Source organism: Alligator mississippiensis, chromosome 1 (genome assembly GCF_030867095.1).
Source record: "Alligator mississippiensis isolate rAllMis1 chromosome 1, rAllMis1, whole genome shotgun sequence".
Lineage (NCBI taxonomy): Eukaryota > Metazoa > Chordata > Crocodylia > Alligatoridae > Alligator > Alligator mississippiensis.
Genome location: NC_081824.1, coordinates 93,425,364 through 93,440,185, shown reverse-complemented (window position 1 = coordinate 93,440,185; position 14,822 = coordinate 93,425,364). Strand labels below are relative to the sequence as shown.

At 38.8% G+C, this 14,822-nt stretch overlaps 1 protein-coding gene across 5 annotated transcripts in view; it reads right to left on the bottom strand.

The window, feature by feature from the left end:
• The window catches only part of SOBP (sine oculis binding protein homolog), a 155,272-nt gene that overhangs the window by 65,784 nt on the left and 74,666 nt on the right, over positions 1-14,822 (bottom strand). For 3 of the 5 annotated variants that reach the window (XM_014605855.3, XM_019499891.2, XM_059732634.1), the window contains exon 5: positions 2,430-2,525. The exons of the other annotated variants lie outside the window; for them this stretch is intronic. In XM_014605855.3, coding sequence (XP_014461341.1) covers positions 2,430-2,525 — 96 coding nt within the window. The remainder of the gene's footprint in view (positions 1-2,429; positions 2,526-14,822) is intronic. 5 annotated transcript variants of the gene reach the window in all.

Genomic DNA, 14,822 nt, shown 5'->3' with positions numbered 1-14,822 from the left:
CCTAAACATATATTTAATGATAGCAGAAGAACATATTCATAATTTTATACACTTCCTTTCAAATATGAAAGAAACTACAGATGGCACCCCTGCCAATTCCCCCCCCCCCCCCCCCCGACAGCATAGGAAAAGTAAAATGGTGACAAATTACTCTGATTCCTTCCTTAAATAAGAACTGAAGCCTGTCCAAAAAGCACATGGAGGACTAGCTAGGATGACTCTGAGATGTTGCTGGGTACATGTATATAATTGTGCAATATTTTAAATGTAGATTGATTTGGGGGGGGGGAATAACTGCACATTAAAACAACGTTTGTTTTTGAGGCTATGGAAGCGGGGATTAATGGTTCTACTGTTTGCTTATATTTTAATAGAAAAGTAATTTTTCATTTGAAATAAAAAAATAATTATTTCATTGCTAAATGAGGCTGTTGTTTTCAAGCCCGTTCTCTCTTTTTTGTGTACTCAAAACTCCTATTACCCAGTCTTGATCATATAGGAAAGGGGGTGTCAGGACTACCTAACTAGTACCGCTGAAGTTCAGCATGGCCAGAAAGGAAAGAAGCACCTCTTATGAAGCATGTAAATATAGCTGAACTGGGAAATAATTTTGTATACTTGTGTATAATTTTTTCTCTTTGTTTACTCAGGACTTAACCCTGCTCCCAATGAAGTCAACAGGAATTATGCAATTGAATTGAGATCCAATTCCTTTCAAGATCAGTCCCTGAGATCCAGACTGTGGGTGTTACTCCCTTGAAGTAAAAGTCAGCCATGTCTTCATTTTTTTTTAATTTTAAAGGGTGTCACATGCAAAGAAAACGCAGAAGCAACCCTAGGAATGAATTTGGCTCATTTGGGTGACATAAGTGGCTCAAATCAGCTAGAAAGTATCTGAACCAGCTACCTGGGGATTATTTTTTAGTAAAGGAAATCCATTGATGATTATGGGTCTACCACTTAAGCACTGTATATATGTCCTATCCTGGCCCACTGATAAGGAGTATCCCCAGGGAATGGAGGGACAGCTAGTCTCCTCAAGACTTCAGCAACTACTGCTGGAATTGCCCCTGGGGCACAGCAGTGCCCTGTCTCATGACAAGGTATATTGGTAGTGTTGGAGTGATATTGTGGCTGCAATGGTCAAGGAAAAAAGCTAGAGGCAAGGTACAGTGTAATCCCAGGGCTGCTCCTAAGGTTTGGGAGGAATACAAAGGTGACAATAAAGCAACCTTTGTTTCCCATATCCCCTCTCCTGTGGCAAGCACAGCTTGGGTTTGTTTTCAAACCCCTGACATAACTGAAAACCTAGAGACCGATTGCTGTGCTCGGTTACATTAGTACAACTGACTACATTCCCTGGTTGTTCCCTGTGGGACTGAAAGCAAAATTTGGCCTTAAGTTTCTATAGACGGAGTTTTCAGAGGCAAAGGAGTTGCTACCTGCCACTTTCCTCCCCGTTTTTATATACTTATAGCTGGGGGGAAAGTGTTTTTAAGTAGTTTCATAATAAAACTGTGTGTTCTACTTCTCATTTAATCAAATTATATATTTTACTTAAATGCAGTCGAGAAGAAAAGGAAATGTGAGGGAAAGATCTATAAATTAATTCAAAACTTCATTTTCTAAGTCAATGTGTGAATCTCTCTTTAAATAAATTACAAATTCATTCTCTGTTTACTTTAGGTAAACAGAAAAATTCATTGTGGAGCACTCATTTTTGCAAGCTAATCAAGAACATTAGGTCCCAACAGATTCATTTAATAGAAATATAATAGGCATTCCTGCTTGCTTTTAATCTTGCCTAGCTACGAATGCTAAAGTGAACAGCAAATTAACCCTGCCTTGGAACAGAGATCTTTTCACAGCTGATATCATCTCTCTTACGGCTTGTAAACATTCCAGGCTCCTTGTCAGTGTTTTCCTGGCTTTCACTCCTTCCCCACAGAAGAGAAGAAGGGAAAGTGCCTGACTACATTTTGCTAGAAAGTAGAAGAATTGTTGAATTCTAAAGGGAGTACTGCGTGTCAGCTCTGCTGTGTTTCCTACCAGAACAAAATATTACAATGTTTTCTGAAAACAATGTACAGCTAAAATGTGGAGGATAGTGATTTTTGTCTTTTGGGAGATTTTTGAGGTACATTTTTTGTGCTTTCTGGCCATTCCCTACATGGCTTCTTATGAACTACTGTACAAGACAAGATAGTAAGACAAGGCCATTCCAGTTCTATAATCAGATATAAAAGATTTGCAAACAATTTGATATCTTAAAATTGTTCAGTGATATCAGAATTAGCATTAGAACTCTAGACAGGAAAAAAGCTATAATATTTCATAATGTATGTAATCATGAACAAAAGCCTTTCAAAAAACTGTTTTCACTGTGCTAAAGTAACAATCTAGACTTGTTGTAAGTATGTTATTCTTACAAGTAGTTCGCAGTTATTCTTGAAGGCAAGCCTTGGAGTTTCCTTAGCATAGTGCTGCTGGGGAAAATTTTCAGCATGTCCATCTTCATCTCTAGCCTGAAGGGAAATATAATGGCCTATTTAGGGACTTACAAATAATGGAAGGAAAAAAATAGCTAAAAGCATAACAGCTCAGATCATTAAAACAAACGGGAATTCCAAAATACAACATTATTAAGTAGTTTGCTTAAATACGCAGTACACCTTTTAGATATAAGAACTTGGGATGCTGTTTTATTACATAGGTTAGGCTGAACATGCAAATTCACTGTGGTGTAATAATTAGAACAACAAGAGACAAACCCAAAATGAAATATTTGAGCTGGAAATGGCAAGTACTGCAGGGTTTCAGTTTACTTCATTGCATTTTTCAGGATTACATTACATACGTACTTGTTTAAACGTTTTGACATGCTTAAGCAATCCCTATAAAATGTACTTCTATTTTCATTTTAACAGCAAGGCCATAATAAATAGGTTTTCATATTCATAATTTACATGTAATACTATTAAAGATAAATGGATTACCTCTCCATTTTTAAATAAAGATCTGAATGGAGCAATCATCTACCAAGAACAATGATTCTTCAATCAAATGTGTTAAAATATTTAATTAAGAAAATGCATTAAAAGTTACTAGTTATTTTGATCTACACTGTTAATTAAGAAAGCTGAAGTTTAAATTGAGACATTAGCAGATCCCATTAGCAATACTGCTTGCATATAGTATTTACCTTCTAATCTACAACATTTTCTGGTTTAGAGTTAAAGCAAAAGGGAGAAGTAGGTGAAAGGAGGAGTGTCAGCAACACACTCATTACACTGTTCATTTGGGTGACACTTGCACTCTGTTCTACTCTCATTTCATCTAATCCCTGACTGTTCACTCTCTCTCAGCCTCCTGAAATTCACAGCTGAGCTGTCTCCCTCACATATGGCTTGCATATAATTATGCATATTCCATTTTACACTGCATTAAAATGATGAGCTTCTGGCTCCATGCCAACTTATTTAAATAAGCCCCAATGAACTGGCGGGGGGGAGGAGGGGGGAAAGGTGTTGGGAAGGAAATGCAGGAAAGCCATACAGTAAGCAGCAGGTAGTTCTGTCTTCTTTTTAGATGAAGTGTATGCCTGCTGCAAAGGGAACAGCTGAGAACTACCTGTTGTGATGTATGGATTGAGGGGAGAGCAGGGGCAATGAACACACATCTAGGAAGCTATGACAGCGCTTACATATTGTTCCTCCTTAATGTAGTGTGAACTGTCTATTTTCATGTGTCATATTCTGAGCTCTGAGAATTTTTTTAGTGTTGGCATTTATGAAAGATATTTACACCTTGCACGTCCTATAACTTGTTTGTCTTCAAATAAGCTTCTGTCTCTCCTTGTGGGGTGGGAAAGGGGAATGATAGGTTAACTGTACTAGTATGTGCATGTATGGGGGGGAGTTAAAGACCATTTATAGCTCATCTGAAGCCCATTGACTGGAATAGGCTATGAATTGGACCTCTATGTTCTGTCTCTGTCAGATCCAAATTTCATTTTATAGGAACATCATCATTTTTTTAAATTCATACACTGTCTAAATAGGTTTTACACATAATATCTAATTGGCAATTATTTGTACTAAATGATTACAAGGAGGAGTTTCTTTAGTTTACTTCGTATGTTTTTATAGCACTTTATCTAATGTCCTGTTTCACTACCATGAATAGTCCAGTAATTAATTTCCCCTTTTGTCCACATATTTCACAGAAGGTAGGAACTGGATTTTTTTTTGAAATGCAATTAATTTTCAAACTAAGAAAGAAAGAAACAAAGAAGAAAAGACAAGGGGCTCATGGGCAAGAAAAGTACCTGCAATTATTTTTAATTTTCTCTCTTTTTTAATTGATTAAATGTGAAGTTTGCTGTATCCCTTCAATTCTTACTTAAAGAATTAAACTTCTATCAGCATAGCAAATGTACCTATTATACCTTGGGGGGAAAAAGCATGTCCAAGTTACCTTGTATTGCATAAACTGCCTTTTCCGTTTTGAACACCCTTTATCTTTCCCTTTATCTCTCCCTAAAAGGAAGTTTTAGTTGAGTCTACAGAAAGCCTTACGGTCATATTACTCTTCCAAATAAGCTAGAGCATAGGTGGGGGAAAAATATCTATATGAACTGTCCTCTTTGACTGGAATTTGTATGCATCAGTGTTGTACCCCACGTAGCAATATAAAGCTGCTGAATAAGTGACCTGCTTTCCACCCAGTGATCTATTCTACTGAAGGAGGAAAATGTAAAATATCTGTATACAAGAGAGACAGTTCTATAGGAACGGTGAAGAAATCACATAATGCTCTAAAATGCTATCAACTTCGACTGAACAGGTTAAAATGTACCTAAAGACTAGTAGTACCTAAAGACTAGTACAGAACCCTGAACATGACAGCCTATACCCTCTAACGCGTCACTGACCCTTGGTAGATGTGGAGAATTGCATTATGCGAGTACAAGAACACATAAAGCTAGAGATCAGCGCTTTTAGTGCATGTGTCTAAATATACCCCCATTTTAAATAATCCACTTAGCCAAACAGGACAGTTAAGCAGAAGTCATACATAGTAGCTGATGGCAGTGTACTCCTATCCTTCCTTATCCAAAACTTGTGTAACTACACAATGCTATCCTTTACATTATAAATACAGCTATCTAGAAACCCTAATCAGAATGGTCAGAGCTGTTTCTTCCTTCCCAGCTACTTTACATCTAGAATATTTTAATTGCTAGCCATTTAGAAAGAGTAATGATCAATGTTTTGCAAATGTATACAATAAAAATGCAGCACAGAAATTATCTAGCCAAGTTAATAGTTTTGTGTTTCTCATTCTTAGTTTATTATATTTCCCTTGCTTTGACAATCACCTTTTAACAGACAATCTGACAAAACAATGAAGTCCACCTTAACTGCCAGCATGTCACATTTGAGATAACCCAGACAGTCACATAAATGGACATCAAACAGGTAGGAAAACCATCTCATGCCCCGTCATTTAAAAGAAAAGCAATAAAATTGTGGCCTACCTAATTTTATAAAGCACTTCTAAACTGTTAAAAACTTTACAGAAAGACTCATGAAAAAGGTGAGTCAAAAGCATTATTCACAATTGGTGACGCTAGGATATCAAACATAGTACTGTGACTTCTTTTATTGCTCATTTTTATTTTGGAACAGAAAAAGATTACTCAAATCCTATTCCAAAACAGCACAATTGGAATCATACTCAGTGCTATGAAGCAGCAGGGCAACCCAAAAAGGCTGCAATATTGCTATGGATGGGCATCTCTTTGGAGTTACTGAAGGGGTAGTTAGAGATCTAAAGCCTTCTGAAGACATCTGCTTTTCAAGTAATATTAATTCTGATAGACTGCACCAGATCCCCGGACATTTCAAAGCAGGCACACTAGACAAATCGGGCATGTCTCCAGTCATGTGTAGGTGAAACGAGGGGTGTGTGTGCACAACAGTTATATGCTTTTGCACTGCTATAATGGTGTTGGTGTTTGCACGTGGCGTTTATTTAATGGTGGCGGCTTATTGTGCAGTAATTCCAGCCACTGTAGCAAATTTGGTGGCATAACGTGCCTTAAATGACTTGGCGCACAGAAAACTAAAATGCCTCCAAGGAGTTTTAGTTTGCTGCCCTACAGCAGCAGAGCAAAGCACTGGGCTCCATGCAGCTCAGGGGCTCTGCAGGAAACCCGTGCTGCCAGCCTGGTGGCAGCCTGGGAAAGCAGGCTCTGCCCAAGAAAAAAAAGCGGTGAGCCTGGTCTTTTTTTTTTTCCTGGAGCCTGCCTGCCTGCCTGACTGCACAGGGGCCCGGTGCTTCCCTCCATGGCTGCGGTGCCCCCCAGGACTGCCCGAGCCGGCTGGTTGTGGATGGGTGCCACCGCAGGTGGGGGACGACAACACACCACTGATGCAGAGGGAAGCACCATCCTCCCCACAGCCCAGGAACTGTTTCACCCTGTAGTAGCTCCCCTCCCTGCCGAAGGGGCAGGTAAGTTTGGGTGTATGCACGACATGGGGGTTTAAAGTGCCCTAACTTGAAGCAGTGTTTTTAAAAACCCACCACTTCAATTTAGGGCCCCCATTTCATCTACACACACCCTACATGTACACTTTAATGTCCATTAGCCTCTTTTAATGTGAATTAAAGTGTCACAAAAAGTGCCCTTTAGCTAATGCTCATTAAAATAGGCTAATGCGCCTTTTTCTAGTACCTCACAATGGAAATACTAAATTTAATGTGCGTTACCTAAAGCGCATTAATGAACATGTAGACGTGCCCATGAGTACCAGGACTATCTATTGCAGGGGCATTGTGGATGGGCTCCAAAAAAGAAGAGAAAATCCCTCCTTCTCAATGAAACAGGCACTGAAGGTCTCTTGAGGGGAAAATATGTTTGGCTCAGTGCCACTGGCTTGCCTGTGAGGTCAGAATGATATTTAACCTTGAGGAGGTAAGGTATAAAAGACAAGAAAAGCAGGGACTGGGCATTTTAAAAACCTATTTAAAATTAAAAGTTACTGTTAAAATTGTAAATATCATTATTCACTCAAGTCTATATCATTTAAGAAGCAGGAACTAGAGTAACCTGCAGAGAAATTCCTTACTCACTTCAGTTTTGGCTTGGATATTTATGTCTATTTGATTTTATTATTAGGAAAATTTGACTGTTGATCTAGAGGCACACTCCCAGCCACAATGGAGATCTTTTCCAATTCTTCCCTTGGCGTTAAGAGAGGAAATCTGCTTTTCAATTTAAAAAATGAGAGTAAAGTTTTATTATCCTGGGTGTCCCAAAAAAAAAAAAAAATACACACACGCGTATCATTCTGTTGTTTGCTGTTCTAATGAGTGCTTGGATGTCAATGGTGGACATTTTGACATCTAGAGCAATATACACTGTAAGTTATGTTTTTTGCTTTCTAAAGGAATAAGAATCAGCTTTGTTGATTGGTATGTTCCTGTATTCCTGATAACTAAAGTGAGTATACATTTTAGATGCCCTGCATTATAAGGTACAAGGCAGGTAATGCAGAATTATTTATTAAAATGGATTTTTTAAAGTAACCACATTCACTAAAGTGGGACTAATCTCACAAGCTACTCCATGAAAATCCAATGCTATTTAGTTGAAAATGTTTCAGATAACTAAGTGTCTAAAGGCAAAAGCAAATATCTGAGTAACCCAAACTGATAGAATTTTGACTACTTGTACAGTCAAAATCTGCAGTCTAATTCCTATAAAGAATCCTTTGGAACAAATGAGATAGCTCAATGTGACAGCTACATCCAGACACATTAAATACATGCATTAGTTGGATGTTTCTGGTAGGACAATAAGCTGTGAAAAGTTTAACAATTGTTGCTATTTAAGTGGATATAATTAGACTTCACAATTAACATCCCATTGAGATGAACAGGGGAAGTTCACATCACTCTCAATGCTATTGTTTAAGTCAGTCCGGTTACAGGTGCAAAAAGAAAACACTGTTTCCCTTTTCATCCTGAAGGTTATCTCTTCTACCAGAAGGGCACACAGAACTACTTCTCCCCCACCTCCCAAACAAAAATGGTAGAATTTGAAGGTTTCAGCACAATTTGAAGGGAATCCTCAGGGCAACCGAGTCATGATTTTTAGTTCTTGAGGATTTTTATTTTCTCAGCTAATGAATTATTGTGGTTTCTCTATAAGGTGCAAATCTACCCTGTCTTCTACACTCTGTTCACTTCATCCAGAAATGAAAGTTCTGTTTCCACCAGTAACATATATTATAGACTAACTAAATCAGAGATATCCTATGTGACATAAATTTAACCTGCCTGCTGCCCAGGTTTCGACTAACAGGGGTAACTACCTCTATGTATATTATAGCCATAAATATTAATTCACTAAATATGGGTTAAACAGGATCTTTGCCCCAAACCCTAAGAAAAGTGCAACATCCCCCAGCATAGACCAGAGACCATGTTGCAGAATACAGTGCATGGAACATTTTTTTTTTTTTATTTCTGCTACCAAAGAATAAAAGGACAAATCCTGCAATCTCTACTCAGATAAAACACCCAGGGAAATTTAAAAGAGTTTTGCCTCAGAAATGACTGCAGGATTTTGCCCAGAGAATGATGGAATAAGCACACATTTATTTATATATTTTTTTTTATTTATGTATGTATTTACTTATTTATTTGTCTTAGCCTTTCTCATCTATGCATCCCAAACCAAGGAGAACCTTTTAGCCAGCTACCAGGCACCCTGAAACAGTCCATAAAGTTTTTTCACAGGTGGAAAATTGTTTCATAAATTCCTACAAAACTAGATTAGTGACAAGAGTTGAAATCACATTTGTTGTATTCTCTTCTGTATTAATTCTCAGGTCTGCTTTCTTATGGTCAGCCCAGAATGGAAATGAATGCTCTGTTCTGTAATTCTCAAACTATGGTCTATATTTCGCCAGTGTGACAATTGATGGCAACCTATGTGGTGCTAACTTTCCTTGTTTCCAGTTGCATTAAAAGATAGCTAAAGTACATTAAATTATTTCCTAACGTTACTTTTCCCTGTGAGCAAGAGCTATAGCTGCCACAGGAATGTTATTTGAGGGGAAATAGTCCATGAGACCATCTGTTTAGTGGAGGTAAACTGGAAAGAAAAAAAATGATGATATGTACTGAGGAAAGTCAAAAAGGATATCCCTGGTTTAATTTTGTCCCCCTTTCTGCTTATTGTTTGCACAGAAATTCAGATCTTTCCTATCCTGGAGAAAGTTGTGGTGTTTGGGCAATGAGTGAAATGACATTGGATGAATTATAGCAAGCTGTGATGTGTATCCCCCACACCCTTTCCAATCCAGTGCTTGTGTCTATACAACTGGGGGAGACCTACACCAGTGATTCTCAGTCAAGGTGATGTGGTATCCTGGGGTGCTGTGACAGCCACTGAATGGTGCTAGATAAATACAGACTCCAGTGAAAAGATAAGTATAGGCTTTCCAGCTGCTCCCTCTCCTTGAATTCACTACAGCACAGGCTCTTCCCTCACTTCTGCTCTTCCTCCTTCCCAGACCCTCTTCAAGCAGGTAAGCATTATAAAAATATGCATTTGTTTTTGCTGCACAGTGAGTGCTGTTCCATTCACAAAATGAGGGGAGCCTCAAGTCTAAAAAAGTTGAGAAGCATTGACCTACACACACCATTTTTTGTCAGAGAGCTACAGCTTATCATGATGTAATCCCCCAGCCTCCAGTTGCCACATTTGGCAATCAGAGGCAGTGTATCATGGATTTTGAAGATGGGAATGGCTATCTTGGTCACACAGGAGTTATGTGGAGAAAGAGAATCACCTTCAGGATTTTATTCACCTTTGCAGCTTCAGAGTCCAAGCAGACTCCATGTATTTCAACACCCTGGAGACACTCTTGTCAAGACATTAAACCAGAGTTGAAATATCTGTTTGCTTATGCCTTAAAATAATTTCACAAATAGGGGTATATAAACAGCATACATTAGCAAAGATGGATCCAGATCCATACCATCAACCTTGTTCCAATATCAGTTCTTGCCCTGTTTCTGTAACAGCCAAAAGCAAACGCCAAGTCTGAGGAGTCCAATATTAAAGAAAATCTAGATTTACAAATAGATTTCAAATCTTCATGTTCAGGAGATGCAATAGTTTTGGTGAGGATAAAATGTAAAGAGCCATAGTCCTGGCTTATAGTTTATTATTATCAAGGAACTGAGGAAACACATCATTCAGAATTTTTTGCAGTCCTGTCTATTATGTTGACTTTAAAAGCCCTGTGAGTTAAAGTTTATCATTCTAGCTGAATTCAGACCAAGAACTCTTCCTTGTCACATAGTGAACAGGGATAAAAACACTTGGGAGGCAGGTAGAGAGAAAAACTGCTCCAGGAAAGTCTATTTTGATAAAGGAGACAGTGCTATTCTGTGAAAAAATAAAATAGGGTAATGTTTCTGAAACAACCCCTATCCAAGTTAAGTCTCAGCTATCAAAAAGTATCATGTTTATAGTCTTAGGTAGCATAAGCACCTTTGTTCTCTTTGTACTAAACAAGCTAGTAAGATAACATTTTAAAACATAATCAATAGCTTTGGATATTCCTGAAAGGGATGTAACCTAAAAATGGTTCCTATTATACATTACATTTTTCAGCCACGCTTTTATTTTATAAAACTACCCCAGCCTATATTTAAAATGTGAGCTATAAGCCTTCATGCAAAAAATATCATAACTGAATCAGATAAGTAGCAGAAATAACAATATCACTCTAGCACCTACTGAAATCACACTTTTCATCTCACTGTATTTTAAAGAGCCAGTCAAGAGTTTAACAATGAGTGAACAGCTTTCTGGATTCATTACCTTTTTTTTAAAGTCCCATTTCATATGCTGTATATAGTTTCTTATCGCACTAGAAAAATTTAAGATGTGTGTCTTTAAGAGTCTTTCTAATACTATTACAATATAGCACCTTCCAGTGCAAGATATATGTCTTCAGTTTCACAACATCTCTGCAAAATGCAAAGTACTGTTGAACCAAGTCTAGAAAGGCACTGGGCACTTACTGTTCTTGAGGCTTGGTTTAGTCTCTATTTTTATGAGTGGGTAAATGGTGAGACTGAGATGTTAAATGAGTTCTGTCCAGAATTAAGTCAAGGCATTATCAGGCTGGAACCCGGGTCTCCCTGCTGCTGGTTCGACTACCTTTACATTCTCTCTGGCTATAGGGGACAAGACTAGGAGCAATGGCCTCAAACTGCAGCAGAGGAAATTTAGCTTGAAGGTTAGGAAGAACTTTCTGACTATGAGAGTGATCAAGCATTGGAACAGGCTACCTAGAGGAGTTGTAGAATCTCCAACCCTGGACATTTTCAAGAGCGGGTTAGAGACACACTTGGCTAGAATGGTGTAGTCAGGGATGATCCTGACTTGAATGGTGGGGCTGGGGGAGAAGGCAAAGGAATGGACTAGGTGACCTCATGAGGTCCCTTTCATCCCTACTTTCCTATGATCCTATGCAAAAATTCTCTATTAAAACCATAAACCTGGAGAAACTGACTCCCTTTAAAATCCAGGCACATCCCATCTTTCCCCTCCCTCTACTGGACTATAAATAGGCAATTTCTGTAATGTTACTGGTTTCTTGTAAGGCCGTGTGAGTCCTGACAGTTCACAGTGTAGGGATACATGAGAAGTGTTCAAGTGCTTGACACAAAAGCTAATTTTTCAAACTGTACAAATCTTTAAATGTCATACGTTTTTAATGTCTAATTCAGAATTGTCAAAAAATAAATATTATAAATAAATGCATAACATTGAGATAATTTGAAATAATCTTTGTTTACTGCCTCTCTGAACATTTTTCGTCAAGTCACAGCTACACAGGACTTCCATAAAAGTGAGACTATTCTGCTGATCTCCTTTCTGATTAATGGCAGGCTTGATTCAGAGACACTAATGGACTGTGCCTGACAGTTATTGCAGCATACCCAGTACCAGACTAAAATACAGATAGAAAATAAATTAAAATACAGGTTCCATCTTTGTAATGCCTAGCAAGCACCAAAGTAGCCAACTGTTCCTGATGATCTCTCTCTTGTTCCCCTTTGCATTTCTTATTTATTTTAATTTATGAGATAAAAGCTTTTTCAAATTTATTTTGTGTAGTTTTGTCAGGTAACTCAAGCAGTTCTTTCAGTTGATCCCATTATTACAAGGATTCCACAATACAGATAAGACACTTGCGTATAGAGAAAGCAAATATGTCCAATTAGCCTGCCAGGGACAGAAGGGAAAGGGGCAGACACAATATAACAACAAAAGGAAAAAAATCTCAAATGTTGGTTATGGTTAGCTGAGGCTCACAAACCAAACAAATCACTGTCCCTAATGAATTTGTTTCAGTGTATCTGCTTCTCTCAGGCTTCAGGTGTGTAAACACTCAACTAGCAACAAGGATTTTCTCTGATCGTGATGTCACATATAAGACTAATCAACTTGACTTTGAGCATAATTTTTGTTAAGCAATTCCAGATTGGTTTAATGAACTCCTCCCCCACTGGCTTTTATAGACCAGCTATGATTTACCATTAAGATAAATCTTCACCCCCCCCCACCCTCCTCATTGACAGTTCATCTTATTTGCTTCCCAACAGTCAATATCCAATTAAGGGCCACCAAATTTGATTGATGGAAAAGATAACAATAAGACTTGAAGACTCAGTAGCCTTCCTCTTTTTTTTAATTGTCTTTGTATTGTATTTCCAAACTCTAAATTTTGTGAAAAATGAAAGAAAAGGCCAAATCTGGATGGCAAAGTCCTCCTCTAAGTCTGCTGTTTCTGCTGGCTATATCTTAACAATAAATGTTAAGCTGTACTTAATGCCATGTGTACATAGGTGAAGAGAACAGACGGGAAACAGTTAGTGTCTGTGGTGGTTTTTCAGAGTGGGGAAATAGAAAGCTATGTTTAACAGAAATCTTTTTTCTGACAGAGATTCAATTATGAGTGATATGCCACTTTGTCCACTAATAAATACAAATGCAGGGGCTGTAGTGTTTAAAGTAATAATAATAATTTAAGATCTCTGTAAAGGGATGACCATTCTCTGGAAGGGGCAAAACTTAACAGGCAAGGAGCTTGGTGAGGGGGGAACTTCAGTACAAATGACACAGTCTGCAACCTTAATTTCATCTCTCAATCCTTCAGAGGATGATAAATGACTGTAATAAAAGACAGGCTAGCAGCAGTTATAAGCAGGACAAAAGTAAACTCTGATTGGAGGTGAGGGAGGTTTGTTACTATTCCAGACAGCTGAATTCTAGGTCAAGGATTGAGGTCATCCCCATCATCAATATCTGCTTTAGTTCTAACCCGAGTTATATACCTCGATTACAATGCTTTTCTCAGTCCTTCACTTAAAGTTATGTTTTAAAAACAGTTCAGTGAAAGACTACTATAGCAGAAACAAGGTACCCTGCCTTCCCAACTTCCCTTTTTTCCTTTAAGAGGAATAGATTATTATGAGGGGTTTACTGTATTCCCACTGACAAACAGGATGTAACTCAGCACCTCTAGGCTACACTCAGAGGTATGCAGATATTTGGTTGTAAATGAACTGTCACACACCTGTGTTTTCTACTATCCTCTGCCACCAAGTAAATGCTGCAACATAATATCCTCTGGCAGGATGCCAGCAATGTATATCATGTCCAAAAAACTTAGCAGAGTGGCTGTTCAACCTTGGCAGGTGGTGTACAGCACACTGATCTTCTCAGACAATGAAAGGTGACTGACTGCTCTTTATCTTCCTACCATGCCCTAGGATTTGAGAAATCTAGTTCTGGCTGTTGTTGTTTGGGAGGGGCGGGGGGGTGTTACCAGCTCTCATATGGAATAGTCGCAGGTAAATCCTAGATTGGGTTCCTGTGCTCACAGGAATTTATTTTTAATAATTCTCAACAGTTTACTTTGTGTACTAGGAGATATCAGATACGGGCTAATGCTGTGAGTCTGGGTATTATAAGTACAGGAAAAAGAAAATGGGAGAGAAAGACTCCTTCTGATTTTCAAAGATGTGCTGAAAAATGGATTTGTTTCTATTGGACAAAAAGGGTACATTAAGATGCTACACTTAAGCCTAACCCCAGTTAGGCTGATCTAGCTAAGTGCCAATCTGTGCAAACATTTGGGGAGGTGAGACTGGGAAAAAAATGCCAGCCCGATTCATAGATTCATAGAGTCAGAAGGGACTTCAATGGGCCATCTAGCCCAACCCCCTGCCCCTGGCAGTCAAGAAAAGAGTCACCAACCCTGGGGTCATGTGATCCCAGCCAGGTGCCTATCCAGTCTCTTCTTGAAGTCCCCCAAAGATAGGGCGAGCACCACCTCCCTTGGGAGCCCATTCCAGATCCTGGCAACCCTGACCATGAAGAACTTTTTCCAAATGTCCAGCCTAAACCTTCTCTCTAGTAGCTTCTGGCCATTGTTCTTTGTCATTCCAGGGGGAACCCTGGTGAACTGAGGAGGTAAACTAAATTAGATTGGAAATGGGTCACACCAACCTAGTGAACACCTGCATATGTTGGAAATGCAGCCTCAGGCTGGGAAAGCCCACTGGCTCACCCCAGCCCTGGACTGTGCTCTTCCTACACCCCTCACCCTGACTGGGCTATTCTTAGCCCCCTGATTTCCTCCCCACCCTCCAAGTCTTTAATTTATTCTTCATCCAGTGGGGCAGATTAAGCATAGAATGTCTGTCTGGAGCTAGAATCATCT